Source organism: Mercenaria mercenaria, chromosome 2, assembly GCF_021730395.1.
Source record: "Mercenaria mercenaria strain notata chromosome 2, MADL_Memer_1, whole genome shotgun sequence".
Lineage (NCBI taxonomy): Eukaryota > Metazoa > Mollusca > Bivalvia > Venerida > Veneridae > Mercenaria > Mercenaria mercenaria.
Window position 1 is genome coordinate 5,029,598 of NC_069362.1, and position 25,483 is coordinate 5,055,080.

At 35.1% G+C, this 25,483-nt stretch overlaps 1 protein-coding gene across 4 annotated transcripts in view; it reads right to left on the minus strand.

The window, feature by feature from the left end:
• Positions 1 to 691: 691 nt before the first annotated feature.
• The window catches only part of LOC128550214 (probable E3 ubiquitin-protein ligase HERC4), a 61,350-nt gene continuing 36,558 nt past the window's right edge, over positions 692 to 25,483 (minus strand). For 2 of the 4 annotated variants that reach the window (XM_053528758.1, XM_053528752.1), the window contains exons 18-29: positions 25,192 to 25,356; positions 24,533 to 24,583; positions 20,196 to 20,291; positions 11,830 to 11,948; positions 11,130 to 11,177; positions 10,278 to 10,344; positions 9,690 to 9,772; positions 9,367 to 9,475; positions 7,873 to 7,947; positions 7,329 to 7,431; positions 6,712 to 6,764; positions 692 to 6,490 (exon numbers count right to left, since the gene is read on the minus strand). In XM_053528758.1, coding sequence (XP_053384733.1) covers positions 6,335 to 6,490; positions 6,712 to 6,764; positions 7,329 to 7,431; positions 7,873 to 7,947; positions 9,367 to 9,475; positions 9,690 to 9,772; positions 10,278 to 10,344; positions 11,130 to 11,177; positions 11,830 to 11,948; positions 20,196 to 20,291; positions 24,533 to 24,583; positions 25,192 to 25,356 — 1,125 coding nt within the window. In that variant the 3' untranslated portion in view covers positions 692 to 6,334. Of the gene's footprint in view, positions 6,491 to 6,711; positions 6,765 to 7,328; positions 7,432 to 7,872; positions 7,948 to 9,366; positions 9,476 to 9,689; positions 9,773 to 10,277; positions 10,345 to 11,129; positions 11,178 to 11,829; positions 11,949 to 20,195; positions 20,292 to 23,157; positions 23,206 to 24,532; positions 24,584 to 25,191; positions 25,357 to 25,483 lie in introns of all 4 variants that reach the window. The other 2 variants (XM_053528762.1, XM_053528771.1) reach the window with 2 other exon arrangements.

Genomic DNA, 25,483 nt, shown 5'->3' on the forward strand with positions numbered 1-25,483 from the left:
TCAGTTTTGCGTCATAAATCGTTTGCCTCCGATGTGACGTCGAAATAAACTTGACAAATTATATATCATTGGAGAGATGATTTTAATACAAACTTGAAAATAAAGAATTTTTGCCGTATTTTTGTTGTATATAAAAACGCTACTTAAAAAACCTGTCAAGTACGTCATTTTGCGCTCTGCTGAAAAATGACGTTAGTGGTCAAGTTTGAAGATTTACAGCTGCAAAACGGAGAATAACAAAAAACTGGAAAAATACCAGTCAATCGAAAATATCGTCAACTTTAATTTGGTAAAATTTCATAACAGTCCGTTGAAAATTGTTAGGTGGCGCATATTACCTTAAGGCTTCCGTGACGTTGATCCCAAGTGTGACTGCATTCATTTCAAAACGCCTATAGGATGTAAATGTTTTGCGGATTAGTTTATCCCATAGGGTGCTAGTTATCCTATATTCTTGCTTATGCCAGAGTGTGCTTATTTATCAAAGCTATTAGTCTACTTCAGAGGTTGCTTGTTCATCCCAGACGGTTCTAGTTTAGCTTGGTGAATGCTTGTTTAAGCTGCCCTATAGTCTTGAATGCATTTCATTAACATGTGGTCTTACCAGGAGTCGGATACATGTTTATTGATTATTTTTCAAACACACTGTACTTATGATGGTATTTTGTATAAAATAGAAACAACGACCATATACAATTATCAAATAGGGTTTTATTAGTGTTTCAACAATACAAAATCATAAACAAAATATCTTTAAATGGACACACCTTATAAAGGAAATAATGTAATATGCATTGTATCATGCCTATCACTAAAGATGATAAAATATATTTCTAAAATAATGAAGAATATATAGGTAAAATGGATCTTTCTGCACCTTGATAGCAGGAATGGATTATCTTATTTTTAAACTACAAGCCTCATTTCCAAGAGTCGCGCCTTTTATTTTGAGATAAACATAATTCAACTTTAAATGATATTTTGTGCACAGGGTTTTGGGACCAGACAAGAAAATGTAATTGAGACTGCCAGAATTTGTAGATAAGCAAGTTCGAGATATCAAGTTTTAACTGTGTATTGAAACTCAATCTAATGAAATATAATAACCCTCAGAATCATAACCATTCCTCTTAAATCACTTATCACACTGATCAAGTAATTAAATGTTTTTTTTAATTTAAAACTGACAAGTGTCTGGACATTTATTATGGAAAGCAACTTGGTCACGAGATCTCTGGTTGTAAAGAGTTGTAGTAAGATTTTAATCATTTAGCTTTATGTTTTTAAATGAGAGTGCATTTGATACCATACACCACATTCTATAACTCCATAAAATCTTTGTTTACTATTCTCACCTTGGACAGTAACAAGCTGAACTAAACTTTACTACAAGAACCATTTTGGTATTAAAAGACTAGCTATGTAAAAACATAAAACATGCAAGATGCAAATTATGCTGAAATTGCACAAACTGTAAAAAGAAATTCTCTGTCTATTCTTCAGTCAAACATTCAACAAAGTAGCCCTTTTATTGGTCATTTATGAAAGAAATGACATAAAATAAAAAAGTCTAAGTACTAAGGTTTTTTAGGTAATAAAGAGATTGTGATTTCTGACATATAGACTAAAGTAAGTATCTGTAGTGTCTAAATTCAAAACACAGCAAATTTGGACAAATATGTTCACAAAACACTGATCAAGTCTAATTTTGCTGTTCAAAACCAGATATATTTTTACGTGAAGTGAACCCGTCAATAAATCTTCAAACAATATGTAAAAGATTCTCTACAGTGATTTTCTTTACTTAAATAACTAAATATTCAACCTCATAAACCAGAAACTGATAGTCACATATATTATGCATGTTTCTAACAAACATGTTTAAACAGTTACGATAAATGTTCATAACATAAATAATGGATACAATTGTTTTGAAAAACATACATCAATTCACATTTCTATACGAGGTTTCACTGACTAGTATTAGGTAAAACTCCAGTTTACATCACAACCACCATATCTATGAATGTGAAGAAAGTAGTTCTACCTCGGACATTTGTTACTGTCAGTTACACACCTGTAATCTACAGAAGAATGTGAACACAGGGATATGCCTAACACAAGTATATAGAAAGTAGAACCACTACATTAATACTGCGGGTTATATTTAGGATACACAAACATCATCTACTGCTGCCACCATGTTTTGGGAATAAAACAGTGTTACTTATTAAACACGAGGACCATGATGGTCCTGAATCGCTCACCTCTTCCCACATGACCCAGTTTTGAGTATGACGTCGTTTTTTCTATTATTTGACATAATGACCTAGTTTTTGAGCTCATGTGACCCAGTTTTGAACTTGACATAGATATTATCAAGATAAAAATTCTGACCAATTTTCATGAAAATCCATTGAAAAATATGGTCTCTAGAGAGGTCACAAGGTTTTTCTATTATTTGACCTATTGACCTAGTTTTCAAAGGTACGTGATCCTGTTTTGAACTTTACCTAGATATCATCAAGATGAACATTCTCACTAATTTTCATGAAGATGTCATGAAAAATATGGCCTCTAGAGAGGTCACAAGCTTTTTCTATTTTTATACCTACTGGCCTAGTTTTTGACCGCACGTGACCCAGTTTCGAAACTGACCTAGATATCATCAAGGTGAACATTCAGATTAATTTTCATGAAGATCCATTGAAAAATATGGCTTCTAGAGAGGTCAAAAGATTTTAATAATTTTAGACCTACTGACATAGTTTTTGACCACAGTTGACCCAGTTTCAAACTTGACCTAGATATCATCAAGATGAACATTCAGACCAACTTTCATACAGATCCCATGAAAAGTATGGCCTCTAGAGAGGTCACAAGGTTTTTTTTATTATTTGCCCTATTGACCTAGTTTTTTAAGGCACGTGACCCAGTTTCAAACTTGACCTAGATATCATCAAGGTGAACATTCTGACCAATTTTTATGGAGATCCATTCACAAGTATGGCCTTTAGAGAGGTCACAAAGTTTTTCTATTTTTCGACCTACTGACCTAGTTTTTGACCGCACACGAACCTGTTCTGAACTTGACCTAGATATCATCAAGACGAACATTCAGACCAAATTTCATACAGATCCCATGAAAAATATGGCCTCTAGAGAGGTCACAAGGTTTTTCTATTATTTGACCTACTGACCTAGTTTTTAATCGCATGTGACCCAGTTTCGAACCTGACCTAGATATCATCAAGGTGAACGTTCTGACCAATTTTCATGAAGATCTTCTGTAATATATGGCCTCTAGGGAGGTCACAAGGTTTTTCTATTTTTAGACCTACTGACCTAGTTTTTGATGGCACGTGACCCAGTTTCGAACTTGACCTAGATATCAAGGTGAACGTTCTGACCAATTTTCATGAAGATCTTGTGAAATATATGGCCTCTAGAGGGGTCACAAGGTTTTTCTATTTTTAGACCTACTGACCTACTTTTTGAAGGCACGTGACCCAGTTTCGAACTTGACCTAGATATCATCAAGATGAACATTCAGACCAACTTTCATAAAGATCCCATGAAAAATGTGACCTCTAGAGTGGTCACAAGCAAAAGTTTACGGACGGAGGCACGGACGACGGACACCGCGTGATCACAAAAGCTCACCTTGTCACTTTGTGACAGGTGAGCTAATAAAACCAAACACATCATTAACATTTACCCTGCTAAATTTCTAAAATGGACTGGTCCATCATTCAATTTGGGCAGTATCATTCATTGTTCGAAGGGGTGTTCACTGAAAATTTACCGACTGAATAGCGAACACTGCAGACCATGATCAGACTGCACGGACGTACAGGCTGATCTTGGTCTGCACTGGTCGCAAAGGCAGAATCAATTGCCATCAGCAGGGTAAAGGTTAAATAAACTCAAACACATCATTTTAAATGAAATTTTAAAATTAAAGAACAAGACAATACTGTAGTGATAGTTTTTCCAAGATTTTCTAAAAAATATTCTTATATTTTCTTTTCTCAAAACACATAGCATATTTACAACAAACATAAATATCAAAGTTTTACTATCTTAACAATACATAATTGAGCACCACTGTGTAAATTGTATATAATTGTAATACAAGATGTAATTATTTGAAATTAAACATAGCGAAAACTGGAAACTGTTTATATGCTATCTTTAAGTGTACGAAAGAAAACAGTTTTTGCAGAGTGGTAACACATAATTAATCCAAAAGGATGTCATTTCATAGGTGTATGGGTACATATATGTGCAGAATGTTTTGTGTATAATTCAGTCAGTGCCTGTGATGTTAAAATTCACAACACTGCAAAACTTAACCTAATAAATAAGTGGATATTGGTTTGCTTCAGAGTATGATCAAAATATTTTTTCAATGTGTGAACCACAGAAGCAATATTTTCATCAGTGGCACAGCCAGAAGTTAAAACTGTAAGATTTGGTTTTCCGGAGTTCAAGCTTATGCGTAATACAAACAAATTTTCTTTTTGTTTCAGCTATTTCTATTGGCTACAACTAAAATTTATACCCACTTTGTAGTTCAGTACCAGCAAGACATACATGTACATCTGAGATCCCGTTTACTGGACAATTAAAGCAGATGGTTACTATTACATTGTAATGATATGGGTTTATATTTGACCCAATAGTAGTGATAATATGCCATGGCATACTTTTGGTATTACACCTGCATTGTAAAATTTGATGCTAATGTCACTTAAAGTATAGACTAGCTTTGTCTATAACAGGTAAAGAAAAATAATATCTTTGCGTTTCCTTTGAAAAAGCTAACACCGTGACGAAAAGATTCTTGCATTTGTGTCTTTCCACACTCTGAGTAAAAATGATAAAATGCTTAACAGAGCTGGGCATTTTATTAAACTTGTTTCATGAATTCAATATGAAAAGACATCTATGGAAGCGCATCTATATACTGCATACCTACATGCATGCATTGAATGTTAACCACTATTACAGCACAAGGAAACTTGACATTTGCATATACCGGTACTAGTAGGCCAAGAGTAAAGATTTTTTTAGGGTAACAATGTTGTATGTACCAAAAAATTTCATTGTTGTATCAAATATCTAATACTGTGACAAGAATAACAAATCTGATAATATTTTCTCTAATTCTAACATGAGGGAATGTTTTAATGAAATAAGACAACACAAACGTCAACCAACTTTTCCACAAAAAATTATAGGGAGAAATATAGGTAATTTCTAACATTACATGAATATCTTAACAAAATAATATGGACCAATAGCCTACTTGAGATTAAAAACAAGGAGCTGCGTTCAATAAATGCTTGATGCCCCCGGTGGCATCCTTGGGCATGGCATCCTTGTCGATACAAAGCAACCCAAGTCCAAAACGAGGTCAAGGTCAAACTGAGGTCAGGTGATGTCTGAAGATGAGGAATGGTCACAGGTTACATCTGCATTAGTATCAAGTCATTCTAGTTAGGGGTATTGATGCTAGACGAAACGGTCCCATTTGGTTAACCTCGTATGGATGGACAGATGAACAAACAGGACAATCACTATATGCCTCCCGCATCAGTAGATGCCGGGGGCATAAAAAAACAACAACAGAAGTTAAAATTACCTACTCAAATGAACTGACTTAATCACAGGTGCTAGTAACTAAATCCTTTTTAATGTTCTATAGTCCTGTATATGTATATACGTAGTACATATATAGGACTATAGAACTTAATGTTCTATGTTGTACTGTATTTTACACGCTATTCCCTGCTTGAGGGAACTATCTCATTGTAAATCAACATCAGTTAATAATTAAAATATTTTATGTCTCTTACTGATTGATCAGAATGGAAGCCCTGTCAAGATTTACCTCCCTCTCTCTCCAGTTGATAACATATATACCAGTTGGGAAAATAACAAAAATGTAAAAAAAAAAAAAAATACTGAAAATATAGAAACTTCTCTCACAGATACAGGAATTGGTTCACAGCCAGACAATATAATGTAAGACGATTAATTATAGTTCACAAACCATCCAACCTTGAATACATCAAGGTAAAACTATTCTGATTAATGCATATTTTTGCAACACAGCAGTACTGTACATTAGGAACACTTTTTAAAAAGTCATGTTTTTTTAATAAATTAGCTCATAAGTTAGGCATTCAACATGCTATTCAAAGTTTCTGAACAATCCATAGTAAAATTTCATAGATGGGCATCATACAAGAAATTTTTGCATCCAACTTAAAAGTCAACCACTGAAGCTGTGAATCTTGCTCAGTTCTAGCAATTCTACATAGTTTTACTAAACAAGTCCAAAACCTTCTGTCTGTTGTATGGCCTGTAACAGTTTTGTTTTCATAGTCTCTTTTGTTGTGTATTTTGGAAGATCGAGAAGGTTAAAACAGGTATGAGCCACGGGTAGATATTTCTCTGCTACATTCATTGGCTGTATCACAAGCTGTCAATGAAAAATAAAATAATGACTACTTCAGTATCTTTATCAATTAAATGGCAGGTTATGGCAAGTTTGTTTAATTTCATTCTTAGACTGCATAATAAATTTTATTGAACATTCTGAAGTAAAAAAAATAATAATAAAAATTGAAATGTGTTCTTGTAAAGAATTTAATACTCCTAAATAAGACCACATTTTCCAGAACAACTCTATCAAGTCATTACCTTTACGTGTTTCATCCCCACTATTGGAATTTTGTCACTACCAGTTAGGTATACTGAAATGAAAATATGGTGCAATTTATCTTTTTTTTTTTTAAACAGCATTGACATACAGAGATAAATCCAACTCTGTTGCAAAAGTGTCTAATGAGGAAGTGCTTTGTGACATTTTCTGACTCGAGATACTCATACTGACAGTGAACTACTAAACCATGTATTATGCAATTCTTGCCTTTTAGAGAGGTCGATATGAGGACATATTGACCTTGAAAAGAGTGATATAACCCAAGACTGGTATCACTTTTTCCAGGGTAATAAATCCTTATATTGACCAAATCTAACACACACAACAACTGTTTTATTATTAAACCCAACAACAACAGTTTATTAAAATAAATCCAAAAACAATAATGTAGCGGTTGGTCATTTTGTGAACGATGTCATCGCGTTACGTTAAAATGTCATAACCTACTTCTGGAGGTCAGTATGTGTTTTTGGCTTCCCCAACAATTCAAAACGAAATTTTCATCACTAATCATGTCACAGTGTTTAGAATAATGGATGAGAATTTACACATAGATAAAATAAATAATTGACAGTAGAAGTAATAAAATAATTACATAGAAACTTCTTCTTGTCCTCTAAAGTGAGATCATGGAACACGTCCCAGAAATGTTTTATAGTTTGATGATATCTGTGATAGTCTCCCTTGTATTCTGTGTTCTGTAATAAAGCATTCAAGTAACATTTTAATACATACATATCTGTATTGTAATCAACTAAAAAATAATAGCTGTAGTTTCCATTTAGAAATCGAATGAAAGGTGGAAAGAAAGATTATTCTGATTAAGACAATGGCTGTATTACTTTAGTAAAATGTTAAAAGATATGAACTTGTTCTGTCCACTTAAACTGTTACAGTTTTTTTTTCATGAATTGTGGCTGTATTCTGCAAGAAAATGTATAAATTAAAACATTTTATACAGGCTACAAGGGTGGGAGTATGATCTTTTCGAATTTTCAAAGAATTTTCAATAACTTCAATCTTACGGTCAAAAATATATTTTCCCATTGAAAAACTCGGGCAAAATCATTATTTAGAAATTTTACAAAATTCTGCATGGAGATATTGTTTTTCTCGAAAATGTAAATAGAGTTTCATACCTTTTCTAGCTCGTGAAAATCATAATTTTCATTTCCAATTACCATTGACCTGAGCTCCTCTGGATGGAACAACTCCTGTTTTAATAGAAACATTACCTTACAGCACTAGAGTACTTTTAATACACTTTACAAATCAACAAGTCTTATATGAAAGTTTTTAATTGTAAGTTACAGTTATTTTTGTGCTCTTACTGCTATGTCTTTTCTAGCCCATACTCTGCTAAATTTCTATAATGAACTTGTCCATCTTTCAATTTGGACAGTACCATAAACTGCTAAAAGGGGTGCATACAAAAAAGATACTAACTGAATGCCGAACAGTGCAGGTTATGATCAGACTGCACAGATGTGCAGGCTGATCATGATCTGCACTGGTCACAAAGGCAGAATCAATCATGTCCAGCATGATAAGGGTTAAACTTAGGTTTTCATTCTTGGTAGAACTATTTTGATACATATAAAGGCTTTCTTCATTTCTGCTTGACAATCTAATATTTCATTTTAAGCCTTCCATTAATAATTGTAAATAGCAAAGTAGATATCATTTGGTCGAATAATACATTTAATCCCAACTTTCTAATGAGCACTGTATCTAGTTTGATATTTGCTACTTGCAGCAAAATCATTAAAAAGTTAATATTCACAGATAACCAAATTTCACTGAATGTGCGGATGTGTCAATCCATAAAATAAAATGTCTACAAAAATTGTGCCAACAGTACAAGACCCATGCCCCCTGAAAACGTTAGAAAGAACAAAATATGTCTACTTCACATTGACGACATACAAGTGTAGTTGTCATACTTTTAAGTAAAACAAGAGCTCTCAATGTACGCCTAAAGTTTTAGATCAAAGTAGGTTCAGCACTACAACAAGGACATAGCTAAATATCCAACCAAAGTTAAAACCATGAGGTTAGAATTTATTTGACCAATCAGTTGCACACAAGATGGCAAATAATATCACTCATCAAATAAATATAAACAATGAATTTTACTGCATTGTGTGTACTTTGGCAATGTAGTGTGGGATGGGTAAAATGGCTGCTAATTGATGCGGGACTGCTTTTTTGTGGCAGCTGTGAAAAGATACTAAGGTACCAGAAGCTAGAAGTTAAACATTTCTTTTTGATGGAGGGTTAATTTGGAGATGGGTTGGGGAAAGGAGTGGTGAAGGAAGAGTAATGTGGGTTGTTGGACTCCTCAAATTACCTCACCACCACATACATAGGCCAAGCTTCAAGTCAATACCTCGAACAGTTTTAAGTTATGCTCTTGACATCAAATATGATGAACAAATTCAAGCTTTCAGCTTGATTTGTACCCTTCACTTGAAGCTATCTGACCCACTTCATGCACTCTTTACAACAACACCTACCTATGTGAATACCTTGAATGGTTTAAGTTCTAGACATTAATACTGAAGTAAGAAATGATATCTGACCTAAATTTTAAGCAGAAAAAATGAAATATTACAGTATTTCGTTATACTTACCAAAACTCTACCACCACAAACTTTATGGAATCCTGTGTAGAAAGAACTAAAATGGCTCTCCACAGACTTGTTAAAGATATAGTTTACATACAGGTCTACAAACTCTTTCCTGCAAATACATACAATGATAAATATATACATGTAAGCACAAATAGTAAATATATATACCCCAAAACCTAAGAAAAGCAAACAAGGAACAGTTCAAATAGACCCCCTACCAGTAAATATTTACATAAACTGTAAACTGTTGATACAATGCCATCCAACACTTTCATTAGTATATTAGATACCTAACTAGCTGTGCAATAACTGGAATATTATACCTGTTTTCCTTATTAACAATCTTGGAAGAACCACCAGAAACCAACTCTACTGTTTTTGTTTCTCCAAAACATTCCTGGCTTATCTGTAAAATATGGTAAAATATTTACTGGACAATATTCAACCAAACTGCAGTGAAACACTGTATGGACAGGTAGATGAGGGTAAATCTGTGTGACCCAATCTGAAAATCTATAATTATGTATTTTCTACCATGCTTAAAATATGTATGCATCCTCTCTGGATCACCAATACCTTGCTTTAATAGGCTTCTTATTGTTTCTGATGACAATTGTCACTTGCTAAATCACTAGAACAGTGAATTTCGATTCTGTGTATTTATCACCAGTCGTCAGTAGTAAACCTGCTTTTATGAGTCATAAGGTATTACTCAACTGTGATAAGTCTATAATGCTTTTAAATGGAAAACAATTAAAATATTATCCAAATAGGGTATTTTCCTAAGTTAAAGGGAGGAAATTAGCTTTGCAATTTTTAATGACAAATGATAGGGTTTCTAGGAGTCCATCAGAGTTGGTATGGAGTAGGGTCTCCAAACTCAATCTGTTAACTTTAGACCCAAGTCCTACCTCAAATGTAAGACAGAAAACATCCTCTATATCATCCCCATCATAATTGAGAAGACTTTCAAAACTCCTGAAATGGAATAAATTGTATTACACTACACCTATTTTTCTATTTCAGTCAGTAATTGGCATACGTACCACATGTCCGTCTAATATATTTCCAAATTGGAAACAATACATTCTGCACTTGACAATGCAACAACTTTGATTCTGCATGTGGACTAAATGACAATATCTGCTGACTGATATATATATCAACACAAATATCAACAGGAATAATCAAGAAAGCTTGTTGCAATATTTTTGCATACATTTAAAAGATGGAATCTTTTCCGTCTGATTTTTCTCTCTATTTTTACTGATTATTCAACACTGATATATTTAGACCCATACCCATCTGAAAAATATATTGGACTCACCTATCAGCTTGTCCATTATACTCCACTGAAATGGGTACATGTCTAAATGTATCACGGTATTGTTCAACACAATGTTAAATAATCTGATATTATAAAGCTCTAGAATATTAACAATAACATAATTATGTCATATGAAGCAACCTGTCTATCTAAATTTACACAAATCATCTCGAGATCACAACAGCTACTGTTTTAAGAAAGAAAGTTTTGCAACACCAGCATTATTTTGATACTTTTTTTTTTATATACTGAGAAATGCTCCAAAAGTAAATACTTAACACCAGCCATCAGTCATTAATGATCAGCTAAAACTGACATAAAAAATTTAACATTTGTCTTAAACACAAACATTATTTTTCAACACAGCAGATGCAAATCACCACTCAATACATGTATTAGTCTCAAAATGAAAATATTTCAAGAAACAACACCTTACCTTCCCACTGTAGGCATTAGTTCTACTATATCATCTAATGTAGGTTTCCTAAACACACACACAAAAAAACATTCAATAAATATCACATTATTTGAGCAATATTTTGATACAATCAACACTGTCATAGTATAAATTACATAAACCAGGTTATATAAGGTGGATTGTAAAACATGTTCTGCAACATGTAGATGTCACTTTGGACACCTCATTCATCACCGTAGAGGCTGCTGTGGCTGGGCAGTTCAGGTCACTGACTCTGAATCAATGAATATACAAAAATCTTAGGTTGATTGATGAATGGCAGGGTTATGGACCGGATACGAAGCAGACCCTGTTCACCTTTGACTTATGTGTCCTTGACCTTGCAGCTAAGGGTCTGAGTCTTACGCATGACACATGATCTCATTATGGGGAGCATTTATGCCAAGTTATTTGCAAAGTTATGGACCAGACATGAAATGTGATGGACGGAAGGACAGACAGAATGATGCTCTCTATTTCTATGTTCCCCTTTTTTCCTTCGAAAAAGGCGGGGACAAGACTCTTATGGTATCTACAACCATATGGCAATCACAAAAGTATTTAGAAATTTATGTTATCTTATAAAGAGATAAGAAATAAACAATTTAAAAAATAAGATTCAATATGTTTAATCATATAAAACTTAGAAGTAAATGTATGAGCAGAGAGATACACTTACCCATTTAAAAGCTTTTTGAACAAAACTAATGGAAAACTAAGCTGTATAATGACTGAGTTGTATATAGCCAGGCCACATAAACATCCTATCAAACAATACATCTGATGGTCTTCAAATGCCTGTAATAGAACAACCTAACTCAGAAACTGGTTATATGTTGTTTTTGTTATGTTTTTTTTTTTTACTGAAATTTAAAGTAAATGCTACTTGCCATAACAAAGAACCTGAAAACAACTGTAACAATAAATTTAACCTCTTCCTGGCCAGTTATTATGCAATAGTTTCTGCAGCTATGCTGAGATTTACTTCTGACAGGTTTGAAAGGTCAAGAAAGAGTTTACAAAAACTGACAAGAAATACTGCCTTAACAAGAAAAATGCCATTTGAAGGAGTTTCTACTTTGACAGTCAACATACATGCAATTAACAGATTCATTAGAAGAAGTCTTTGTTTTGTTAATATTTTTGTTCTTTAAACCCTGTGGTCCAACAGAACCATTTTAACAAATCTGAGGAAGGACCAAGTTTGATGAAGATTCACTTAGCAGTTCTTGGGAAGAAGTCGTTTAAAGTTTTTTCTGTATTTAACTTTATCAGCCACTTAAAGGGGCCAGGCAGAATCATTAGGACCTTGTAAGGTGTTACACTGATCAAGTTTAGTGAAGTTTATCAAGTAGTTCAGGAGAAGTCCTTTTAAAGATTTCTTCTACATTCTTTCCTTGAAGGGGCCACACCAAACCATTTGATCAAACCCTGAGAGAGGACCTTTCAATTAAGGTGGAATGCGCCCCAAATTTTTTTGCCGAATTTCGTCCTGAAATTTTTACTGTACAAAATTCAGGACTTATGCGATTGAGTTCTGATTTTACTTTGTCGCCATATTGTTCGAGATTTTTGCTATTGTGTCAGAAACATGGCCCCTGATGTCACTTTTCTTGCAACACCCAGTTCCGAGAGCTCTCGGCATTTTTCCTTTCCTGCGCTCTGAATGTCATATCAATGAAAAATACAAAATAATTGTCACTTTGCATTCAGAAAATTAATGCTACTCAATGGTACAAAATTCAGCGAAATAAGATTGACGCTAAAGACGTCAGAGACGATATTGTGATGTCAGAATGGAAAAACTCACATCAAGTTTTGCTACAAATTTTGCCTTAAAATCCAGTTTATAACAAGAGCTGTCCGTAAGACAGCACGCTCCACTATTCGGGGATTTGACAGTAAAATGAATATATGTCTGAATAAGAGACCTCTACTATAAAAGGAAGATACACCAAGTGGCATAATTCCATCAAATACACAAATTAGAGTTATTAGGATTGTTACAACAAATGCAGATGATGATGGTAAAGATATATTTTGAGTTTCAAGTCATTATCTTATATAGTACCAAAGTTATGTCCAGACAAGAGCACCGCCTTGCGGGTGCTGACGCTCATCTGATTTTTTTTGTGTAATAGAAATATTGTCCTACCCATGATTTTCTAAGTCTAAAAAGGGCCATCATTCTTGCAAAAAGCAGGATAGAGTTATGTTTCTTGATGTACAGTGTCCACTTATGATGGTGAAAAACTGTTGCAAGTTTTAAAGCAATAGCTTTGATAGTTTATGAGAAAAGTTGACTTAAACATAATACTCAACCAAGAAAATGATTTTCTAAGTCCAAAAGGGGCAATAATTATTGCAAAAAGCAGGATGGAGTTATGTTGCTTGCTGTACAGGGTCAGCTTATGATGGTGAACAAGTGTTGCAAGTTTCAAAGCAATAGCTTTGAAAGTTTAAGAGAAAAAGTTGACCTAAACATAAAACTTAACCAAGAAATCTGATATTTTCTAAGTCCAAAAGGGGCCATAAATCTTGCAAAAAGCAGGACGGAGTTATGTTTCTTGCTGTACAGGGTCAACTTATGATGGTGAACAAGTGTTGCAAGTTTTAAAGCAATAGCTTTGATAGTTTAGGATAAAAGCTGACCTAAACATAAAACTTAACCAAGAAATCTGATATTTTCTAAGTCCAAAAGGGGCCATAAATCTTGCAAAAAGCAGGACGGAGTTATGTTTCTTGCTATACAGGGTCAACTTATGATGGTGAACAAGTGTTGCAAGTTTTAAAGCAATAGCTTTGATAGTTTAGGATAAAAGCTGACCTAAACATAAAACTTAACCAAGAAAACTGATTTTCTAAGTCCAAAAGGGGCAATAAATCTTGCAAAAAGCAAGATGGAGTTATGTTTCTTGATCTACAGGGTCTGCTTATGATGGTGAACAAGTATTCCAAGTTTCAAAGCAATAGCTTTGATAGTTTAGGAGAAAAGTTGACCTAAACATAAAACTTAACCAAGAAATCTGATATTTTCTAAGTACAAAAGGGGCCATAAATCTTGCAAAAAGCAAGATGGAGTTATGTTTCTTGCTATACAGGGTCAGCTTATGATGGTGAACAAGTATTCCAAGTTTCAAAGCAATAGCTTTGATAGTTTAGGAGAAAAGCTGACCTAAACATAAAACTTAACCAGGCAACGCCGACGCCGACAACCGCTCAAGTGATGACAATAACTCATCATTTTTTTTCAAAAAATCAGATGAGCTAAAAATGAAGTTTGTTAAAAAATTTAAGTGTAAAAGGGGCATAATTTGGTCAAAAATACAAATCAGAGTTATGGGGATTGTTATCACACATGCAGATGATGGAGATAAAGAAACATTTTAAGTTTCAAGTTGTTATCTCATATCATTAAAGTAATATCCTGAAAGCAAAGATTGCAAAAAATATATAAGAACAAAATGGGCATAATTCTGTCAAAAATACAATTAGAGTTATGGGGTATGTAACCACACATGCAGATGATGATTATAAACAAATATTTTTAATTTCAAGTCATTATCTTTTAAAGTACCAGAGATATATCTATTAATAAAGCTTTCGAAAAAAAATTTAACATGAAAATAATTCAAAGTATAACTCCTTGGTGACCTTGACCTTGGGTATAATGGGCCCAGCCCCTGCATATACTATGTTTGTATGCTGGACAATGTTTACAAGAACTTACAGTAAGGTATAAGCAAAAGTAACAAAGTTATGACAGAAAAACAAAGGTTGCCGAAAAACTTTAACCTCAAAAATAACCTAAGTATAAGACCTTGGTGACCTTGACCTTAGATAAAATGGGCCCAGTCCCTGTACATACTTTGTTCGTATACTGGACAATGTTTATGTGAAGTTACAGTAAGATATAAGCAATATTAACAAAGATATGACAGAAAAACAAAGGTTGCCGAAAAACTTTAACCTTAAAAATAACCCAAGTATAACAGCTTGGTGACCTTGACCTTGGGTATAATGGGCTCAGCCCCTACACATATATTGTTTGTATACTGGACAATGTTTATGTGAAGTTACAGTAAGATATAAGCAATAGTAACAAAGATATGACAGAAAAACAAAGGTTGCCGAAAAACTTTAACCAAGAAGGGTCACGCCGACACCGACGCAGGGGCGAGTAGTATAGCACCCGTATTCTCCGAATAGTGGAGCTAAAAAATCGGCTCAATAAAAAAAACGCATACTTTGGTATGTTGTTTCACAGTAAGTGTACGTGAAGTAGACACATAAACATTTAGTGGTCACTGACTTTTATTTTTCAATATTTGACGATATTTTACCCCTACCCCATTAAGAAATGACATGCTAAATCGTGTTTTATTCAACAAAAATAATCTTAATAATATGCGGAGCTGCATGTATTAACGGTAAATGAATGAATTGATGAAATAAATCTCTGTACTCCGTAAATCTGAAAGCTGCAACTGGTGAAGGTTTTATAACATGTTTTCTAGTATTTATTACTTTATTAAGAGTTTGTTACTGCACTTGATTAAAAGGTTCCTGCCAAGAAATAAATTCTTTGCATCGGATCAGTAGCTGTGCTTAACTGTAATAACAAGAGCACCGCCTTGCGGGTGCTGATGCTCATCTGACTTTTTTTTGTATACAGTCAACATTGTATTAAGAGACCATCCAAGGGACTGCTAAGATGTGGTCTCTTAATGGAATGGTCTCGTAATGAATTTCAGTCAGATGAAAAGAAAAGTTATTTTAACTCTAAATGTATTAAACTGTATTTATTATGAACATACATGTATGGTTAAAAAATCTGTTTTAACATCGTGAACACTTTTGCAAGTCCACAAACCATGAAAACTAGAAAATGCTTTTGTAAAAAAGCGCATGTCTCCCCCAATGCAAAGTCCTATAGGCAAGAAGTCAATAGGGGTCAGGAGCGAAAGTCAAAGAGACACTGATGGTTAGCTGCAATAGGGATCATCTACTTGGCATGTCCAGTCATCCCGCTAAATTTCAACACTCTTGGCCTAGTGGTTCTCAAGTCACTGTTCAGGCTCCTGTGACCTTGACCTTTGATCAAGTGACCTCAAAATAAATAGGGGTCATCTACTCTGCATGTCCAATCATCCTATTAAGTTTCAACATTGTAGGTCAAGTGGTTCTCAAGTTATTTCCAAAAAATGATTTTACATGAACAGGCCACTGTGACCTTGACCTTTAATAGACTGACCCCAAAATCAATAGGGGTCATCTACTCTGCATGTTCAATCATCCTATGAAGTTTCAACATTCTGGGTCAAGTGGTTCTCAAGTTATTGATCGGAACTGGTTATCAATGTTCAGGCCCCTGTGACCTTGACCTTTAACGGAATGACCCCAAAAACAATAGGGGTCATTTACTCTGCATGAACAATCATCCTATTAAGTTTCAACATTCTGGGTCGAGAGGTTCTCAAGTTATTGATTGGAAATGGTTTTCCATGTTCAGGCCCCTGTGGCCTTGACCTTTAACAGAGTGACCCTAAAATCGTTAGGGGTCATCTACTTTGCATGACCAATCATCCTATGAAGTTTCATCATTCTGGGTCAAGTGGTTCTCAAGTTACTGACCGGAAATGGTTTTCAATGTTCAGGCCCCTGTGACCTATACCTTTCACAGAGTGACCCTTAAATCGTTAGGGGTCATCTACTCTGCATGACCAATCATCCTATTAAGTTTCAACATTCTGGGTCAAGTGGTTCTCAAGTTACTGACCGGAAATGGTTTTCAATGTTCAGGCCCCTGTGACCTTGACCTTTGAAAGAGTGACCCCAAAATCAATAGGGGTCATCTACTCTGCATGACCAATCATCCTATTAAGTTTCAACATTCTGGGTCAAGTGGTTCTCAAGTTATTGACCGGAAATGGTTTTCAATGTTCAGGCCCCTGTGACCTTGACCTTTGAAAGAGTGACCCCAAAATCAATAGGGGTCATGTACTCTTCATGACCAATCATCCTATGAAGTTTCAACATTCTGGGTCAAGTGGTTCTCTAGTTATTGATCGGAAATGGTTTTCAATGTTCAGGCCCCTGTGACCTTGATCTTTGACTGAGTGACCCCAAAATCAATAGGGGTCATCTACTCTTCATGACCAATCATCCTATGAAGTTTCAACATTCTGGGTCAAGTGGTTCTCTAGTTATTGATCGGAAATGGTTTTCAATGTTCAGGCCCCTGTGACCTTGACCTTTGATGGAGTGATCCCAAAATCAATAGGGGTCATGTACTCTTCATGACCAATCATCTTATGAAGTTTCAACATTCTGGGTCAAGTGGTTCTCTAGTTATTGATCGGAAATGGTTTTCAATGTTCAGGCCCCTGTGACCTTGACCTTTGACGGAGTGACCCCAAAATCAATAGGGGTTATCTACTCTTCATGACCAATCATCCTATGAAGTTTCAACACTCTGGGTCAAGTGGTTCTCTAGTTATTGATCGGAAATGGTTTTCAATGTTCAGGCCCCTGTGACCTTGACCTTTGACTGAGTGACCCCAAAAACAATAGGGGTCGTCTACTCCAGCAGCCCTACAACCCTATGAAGTTTGAAGGTTCTAGGTCAAATGGTTCTCCAGTTATTGCTCGGAAATGAAGTGTGACGTACGGACGGACGGACGGACAGGGCAAAAACAATATGTCTCCTGGGGGAGACATAATTATGGCTAGATTGTTTGTCAGTTCGACTTAAACAGAGGTTAATTGCATTCAGTCACGTGCAAAACGTACTCGCTAATTACACAGATGAAATTGCCCGGTAGAATTTTGGTACCTGGTTGCTTAACAGATACTTTTGTCAAATATTTTACCTGTCGGGACTACATTAATGTGGTCACTAGTTGTTTAATAAAAAAGTGTACTGAAAACGTTCGGGAGGGATTTTGACTGGTCGTTTAATACAAAAAACGCTTAATAGAGGTGGTCCCAAGCACAATGTCAACTGTATTAGAAAAAAATGTCCTACCCAAGATTTTCTAAGTCCAAAAAGGGCCATAATTCTTGCAAAAAGCAGGATGGAGTTATGTTTCTTGATGTACAGAGTCAGCTTATGATGGTGAACAACTGTTGCAAGTTTCAAAGCAATAACTTTGATAGTTTAGGAGAAAAGTTTACCTAAACATAAAACTTAACCAATAAATCTGATATTTTCTAAGTCCAAAAGGGGCCATAATTCTTGCAAAAAGCAGGACAGAGTTATGTTTCTTGCTGTACATGATCAGCTTATGATGGTGAACAAGTGTTGCAAGTTTTAAACCAATAGCTTTGATAGTTTATGAGAAAAGCTGACCTAAATATAAAACTTAACCAAGAAATCTGATTTTCTAAGTCCAAAAGGTGCAATAATTCTTGAAAAAAGCAGGATGGAGTTATGTTTCTTGCTGTACAGGGTCAGCTATTGATGGTGAACAAGTGTTGAAAGTTTCAAAGCAATACCTTTGACAGTTTAGGAGAAAAGCTGACCTAAACATAAAACTTAACCAGGCAACGCCGACACCGATCAAGTGATGACAATAACATCTTTTTTTTTTTCAAAAAATCAGATGAGCTAAAAAGACATTGTCTCAAGAATAAGTTCTCTGCATCGGACCAGCTACAATACTTTAACGTCATCTAAAGATCTATCTTTCAGGAATAAAGTCTCTCCGCTGAACTAGCTACTCTGCCTAACTGTGACATCACTGTCTCTGTCTCTTTGTCTATCCGTTTCCGTCTTTCTTGTCCGGAAAGTCGCGACTTTGATCGCCAGTTGTTTACCAAGGATATGAAAAAATGACACCATCAGTTGCTCAGCATTATTTGGATAGAACCGACTCTTCTCTCAACTTGTAATCTGGCATGAACAAGATGTGGAGATTGATGTCTAAAATGTTTGCTATTCAGTTAGTATTTGGTATAATGCGGCCGGGGATCTTACCAAAGACGTAAAAAATGGTACTAGTAGCTTCCTCGCTTGGCGCTCAGCATTAAGAGGATAGTGCTAGGACTGGTCAGCCCAGTGTCAGTATAATGTGACTGGGTGGGGTATAATGCCAAGTGTCTACGGTGTGATATTCCAGTGAGGCAGCACTATAAAGTTTGGCATTGTTCTCACTGCTACAAGTAGACACCGTCGTTTATATGACTGAAAAATTGTTGAAAAAGACCTTAAACCCGAACACACACACACAGAACGGAAAAACTCACATCAAGTTTTGCTACAAATTTTGCCTTACAATCCAGTTTGTTTAAAATCGGCTCAATAAAACTACGTATAACTTTGGTATGTTGTTTCACAGTATGTGTCCTCTCTGACGTCTAAAGTGTCAATCTTATTTCGCTGAATTTTGTACCATTGAGTAGCATTTTCTTTATGCAAAAAGACAACCATTTTGTATTTTTTATATGACATTCAGAGCGCAGGAAAGGAAAAATGCTGAGAGCACTCGGAACTGGGCATTGCATGAAAAGTGACGTCAGGGGCCATGTTTCTGACATAATAACGAAAAACAATATGGCGACAAAATAAAATCGGAACTCAATCGCATATATACTGAATTTTGTACAGTACAAATTTCAGGATGAAATTCGGCAAAAAAAATTTGGGGCGCATTCCACCTTAAGGATGCTCAAGACCAAGTTTTGTGATGATCTGTCAAGCAGTCAAGAGAGGAAGTTGTTCATTTTTTTTTCTTCTATTTTTAATTCTGTCAACCCCTAAAAGAAGCCAAGCCTAACCCTATGAACAAATTTGAGAGAGGTCAATGCCTGGATGCTACAGACCAAGTTTGGTGTAATTCTGACCAGTAGTTTCAGAAAGAAGAGAAGATTTTTCAGCAAGGTAAGGAAGACGGACAATGGACAAATGTCATCCACCTATGCTAATAACTCACCAGGAACTGTGTTAAAATTATGCTAGACAACAGGCGACAGACACAGCATCATCACAATAGCTCATCCTGAACATCTGTTTTAGGTGAGCTAAAAAATATCAAGTTCACTTACAAGTGGAGAGAACCATTGCATTCTGGATTCCTCATAAAACTTGAACATCCCGTATTTTGGATCCAGCAGCTCCCTCAGCAGTAACATAAAGAATTCCTGAAACAGTTGCATTCTGGTCAATCACAGTCAAATTGTAAAATCTTAAAAGTTAACCTTTACCCTGCTAAATTTCTAAAATGGAGTGGTCCATTATTCAATATGGGCAGCACCACTAATTATATCGAAGGGGTGTTTACTAAAAATTTACTGACTGAATAGCAAACAGTGCAGACCAACATTAGTGCACGGACGTGCAGGCTAATTTTGGTCTGCACTGGCTGCAAAGGCAAAATCAATTGCCGCCAGCAGGCAAAAGGTTATTTTGTAATCTTGTACAAGCTTAAGTCAAACATTTGTTCAGGTTAATTAATTTAAACTTTACTTTAGCATATTTATCATAACATATAGTTTCTAATCATGAATTCAATGATCAAATGTACAAGTACATCAATATACTGCGACTGGAACAGAATAAATACAATAGAATAATGACATGATGTTAATGTCTGTAAGAATTGTAAAAGTATTTTATTTTTTATACAGACTGTAACTAGATATCACTTTGACTGAGAATAAATGAGCGCCACTGTGAGAGAACCTGACATCAGGGCTCTGCAACCATACTCTTTTTTCCAATTTCAGCTCTTGTATGCAACTAAGTACGGATCCAGATCAGACTGCACGAATGTGCTGCCTGACCTTGATCCGTACTGGTAGCAAAGCTAATGTTGGTTTTTCGTACAGCGGTGCTCAAAGGATTTATCATTACATGTGCATAAACTTGAGCTTTTCTAGTAATTTTCTTATATTCTTTTCACTCATTAGCTGTTACTTGCATTTTAATTAGACAAACATTTGTATGCATTTAAACTGGATACTTCTAATGAAATGAGTCACAAAGCAAATGTAAAACTTTCATAAATCAACCATGACTAGTTGACAGATTTCTAATCCAAGTATTACAGGTATAGAGCTGAGAAATTTCAGAGCTAAAAAATGGTGCAGATGAACAAGTTGGCAGATTTTTTAGCTAAGCTAGGTATAGAAGGAAATAGTGATAAGTCTACTAGAGTATATCAATACTTAAAAATAAGTAAACATGCAATCCGCAATATATAATAATAGCCTTAACTTTAACTGTACAACACATGAATAGTAGTGTAAATATCAACCTGCTACACTAGCTCAGCTGAACATAGGATACAAGGTTTTCTAACAGGTTGTCCTACTAGAAGATTTTTTATATCTCCTTTATTATCTTTCAATTTTATTATCTTTCAATTGATGCAAGTTTTATAAAATTCCAACAACAAAAAATTATCAATACTGCTAATTAAACAATTATTTTCGGGTAAGATATTTTTAAATTTAATGACAGTTACAGAACAAGAGGGTCATGATGACCCTGAATCGCTCACCTGAGTAATAAGAGCCACATGTTTCAAATGGCAAACTGATGCAAAAATATTAAAAAGTAGGTCAGTAGGTCAAATTCATGGTCACTGAAAGTCAGTTTTAAGATTGGTGTGCAAACTGTACATGTCATCCAAATTTCAAGGCTGTATCTTAAAAAAAAGAAAGTAGGTCAGTAGGTCAAGGTCATAGTCAAGTGATTCCTAATCACTTAGGGTCATTAGGTAATTATAATTAAATAGTCAAGGAAATATGATCTGATAATTTTTGAAGTATTTATTCCTACATAACTCATATAACAAGTGACCCCAAGGGTGGGCCTCCTTTCACCTCAGGGGCATATTTTGAACAATCTTGCTAGAGTTTGTTTGTTTGTTTTGGGTTTAACGCAGTTTTTCAACAGTATTTCAGTCATGTAACGGCGGGCAGTTAACCTAACCAGTGTTCCTGGATTCTGTACCAGTACAAACCTGTTCACCAAGTAACTGCCAACTTCTCCACATGAATAAGAGGTGGAAGACTAATGATTTCAGACACAATGTTGTTTATCAAATAGTCACGGAGAACATACGCCCCGCCCAAGGATCAAACTCACGACCTGCGACCTGAAGACCAACGCTCTACCTACTGAGCTAAGCAGGCGGGTTATCTTGCTAGAGATCCACTAGGCAATGCTACATACCAAATATCAAAGGCCTAGGCCATAAACTTTCAGACAAGAAGATTTTATTTTTTTTCCCTATATAAGACTATATTAAATTTGGGACCCCCAGGGCAGGGCCTCTTTCCACCCCAAGGGCATAATTTGAAAATTTTTTTTATATAAGTCTATGAAAAAACTTAAGCCCCCCCCCCCCACCCCAAGGCAGGGCCTCTATTCACCCAAGGGGCATGATTTGAACAATCTTGGTAGAGGACCATTAGATAATGTCACATGTCGAGTATCAAGGCTCTACGCCTTGCGGTTTTGGACAAGATTAATGCCCCTTTACTAATGCTTTGATTTTTCAGGCAGCAAATCATCTGATGGAATTGGATACCTCCCTCAATGAACATGTGTGTGATATTGTTTAGAAAACCAGTCCTGTCACTTTTTTTTTTCACAGTCAGTGATTTCAGAGAAGATTATCAGAGTATTCAATTTTGAGAAAATTCAGGGCAGATGTGTCTTTGGGGATGATTTTTTAAATTTCACCTTTGTTTTTGGTTGCCATGGCAACCAGAACTTTGCACTGATGTCGGTACATTCCTATGGTTGAAATGGACTTTGTGTTTAGGAGAAACTGAGGATGGTGGATGGACAAACAGACATTCAATGATCCTAAAGGCTCACAACAATCATTTTGTGTGAAGGTAGGTTGAAAATGGTCCAAACCAACTAACTGTTGTAGATCCCTGGTGTTCTACCCACTAACGCTAGAGTCAGTGGTGTTTCATTGTATATTCACTATTGCAAAATATCCTCCTGGACTGTCATAAAATAGGTCTAAAAAACAAACAAGAGTCAAACCTTTCTAACACCACCCTCATCCTGTGCTTCCTCCCCATGAAAAACCACCTGAAATAAACCACCATAACACACCTTACAAAATTGTTAATTGACACTTGAAACCTTGACTGATGGCTAAGCATCATTTTATTAGCATAAAGTTTGCAGAACAGTCACTGTGTGGACACTGTAAAAATTTTGATAGGCCTACAGGAATGTTGTGCATCAAAAATGAACTTTTTGAACCACTAGGGCTGTCCATAAGACAGTGCCCTTGACTATCTGACAGCTTCTAATTCGAACAATGGCTATAACCTTCAAAACACTTAATATCTGAGTTATTCTATTACAGCTTCGTACAAATCAAAATTTGATTATGGCAATGATAACAACTTGCACGCAAAAATGAACCAAATTTACACACTTAAATAACAGCCGTAATTTTATTTAATTTTTACCAAGAGTTCTCTACCTTGATTATGAATAAATGCTGGATAAGACATATGTCTTGTGTGAAGTTTCATTTTAATATATGTCGTTGTTACTGAGATATAGTTTGATAATTAGTTGAAAGCAAAATTGAAATTTCTTGTTTGAAAAAGGGCCATAACTTATATATATATATATATATATATATATATATATATATATATATATATATATATATATATATATATGCTTGATGGGTGGGAAGCATTGTGTGAAGTTTCAATCTAGCATATACAGTTGTTACTGAGCTACAGTTTGACAGATGCACACAAAACCTCTGGGAAATAGCATGACTATAAATTTATATCAGTCTTTTTTCTTCTGGGGGTGTAACATTTATCAAAAATATTGCTCTTATTCTGGTATATTTTTTCCTTTTTTTTAAAGTCATTACAATGCGACTTTCCTCTCCAAATGACTTCTTCCCCAATTCCTCAAAAACGGAGGTAAAATGTCCCCATGAAGGGTTTGATATTACCTGAAGATAGATAGTCAAGAACTTAAAATTAAATGTTGTCTGTAAACATAAAAAGTTAGTAATTCCAAAAAATAATACTGACAAAATTATTCCATACAGTGACTGAATCTGCTGAGAAGAACGCAGGGAGATATTAAAGCACTGGCAGAATCTAGTTTCAAAAACATGTCAATAGCAGAAAGCTTGCTTAGAGAGTTCAGTTAAAAGAAAAAAAAATCACATGTTTTTAATGCTTTGTTTCAAAGAACATTTTTAACATTTAAAATTGTAAAAAACTCTCTACCTTTAAATTTATATAAGGAAGTTCCTTTCCAAATAAGGACAGATAGTATTCAAATTTTAATTATCACCTGTGAAACAAACTTTCTGCTATAAATGAAATAGCTGCAATGGATAGATGTGACAAAAAAATTCAAGACGTTAACAAACCTTTTTCACCCCTCCGGCATCTATTGTCTCCTCATCACCAGAAAATGTAACCTGCTTAGTATAGCTTACATGTACTTAACCATATACCAAATCACCATTATCATAATCATCACCATTATCATCATCATAATCATCACCACTTTCATCAAAAAGGTCACCAAATTCACCATGATTATCACTGCCATAGCCATCATCATCATCATCATCAAGACATATCATTTTTTTCATTGTAAATGCATACCATGATCATAATTAGTACAGGATATTAAGTTTTGTCAGTTTTTTTAACAAGATTTGCCTTTCTCCCTACAGAAAGTCCTATAAGATTGCTATTACTGGTTCACTGACATCAGTGATATAGCTACTCTAGCTTCAATGGACATTATTTCCAGCACACCTGGCTACCTAGGTAGAACAACTGACCTTCCCTAAGCCAGCTGGACTGGTTACTCAAAACGGTCTCAAATCCACTGCAGTGAGGGACAAGTGATTCACTATGAACTGCCTGAACCGCCTCAACTAGTCGGCCACAGAGGACCCCAAGTCAGTTATAAGCAATGGTATGTTGTTTTTTACTTCTGTCAACAAAAACCTATCAATCTGATAAATATCAAATTACTTCAAAATATCCATTTCTGTCAAGCCATTAGTACACAAACCTTTAATGGTTTCTTGAGATCTGCACTGCCCAGGTTCATCAACTGTCGAAGGGTATCATGTACAATGTTTGTCCGTGACACATAAAACACCAAACAAGGGTTCACAGGGTCTATTGGGAGAAATAAACTCTGAAAATTTCTACGCTGGACTTCTTCTATTGCTGACTGAAATAAAAACAAACAATTTAACATTAATGCCAACTAAAATACATTGACAAATTTGTACAATATACAAAACATACATTAATGCATTTCTAGTGATTCTGAAACAAAACTCATTATACATTGCCAT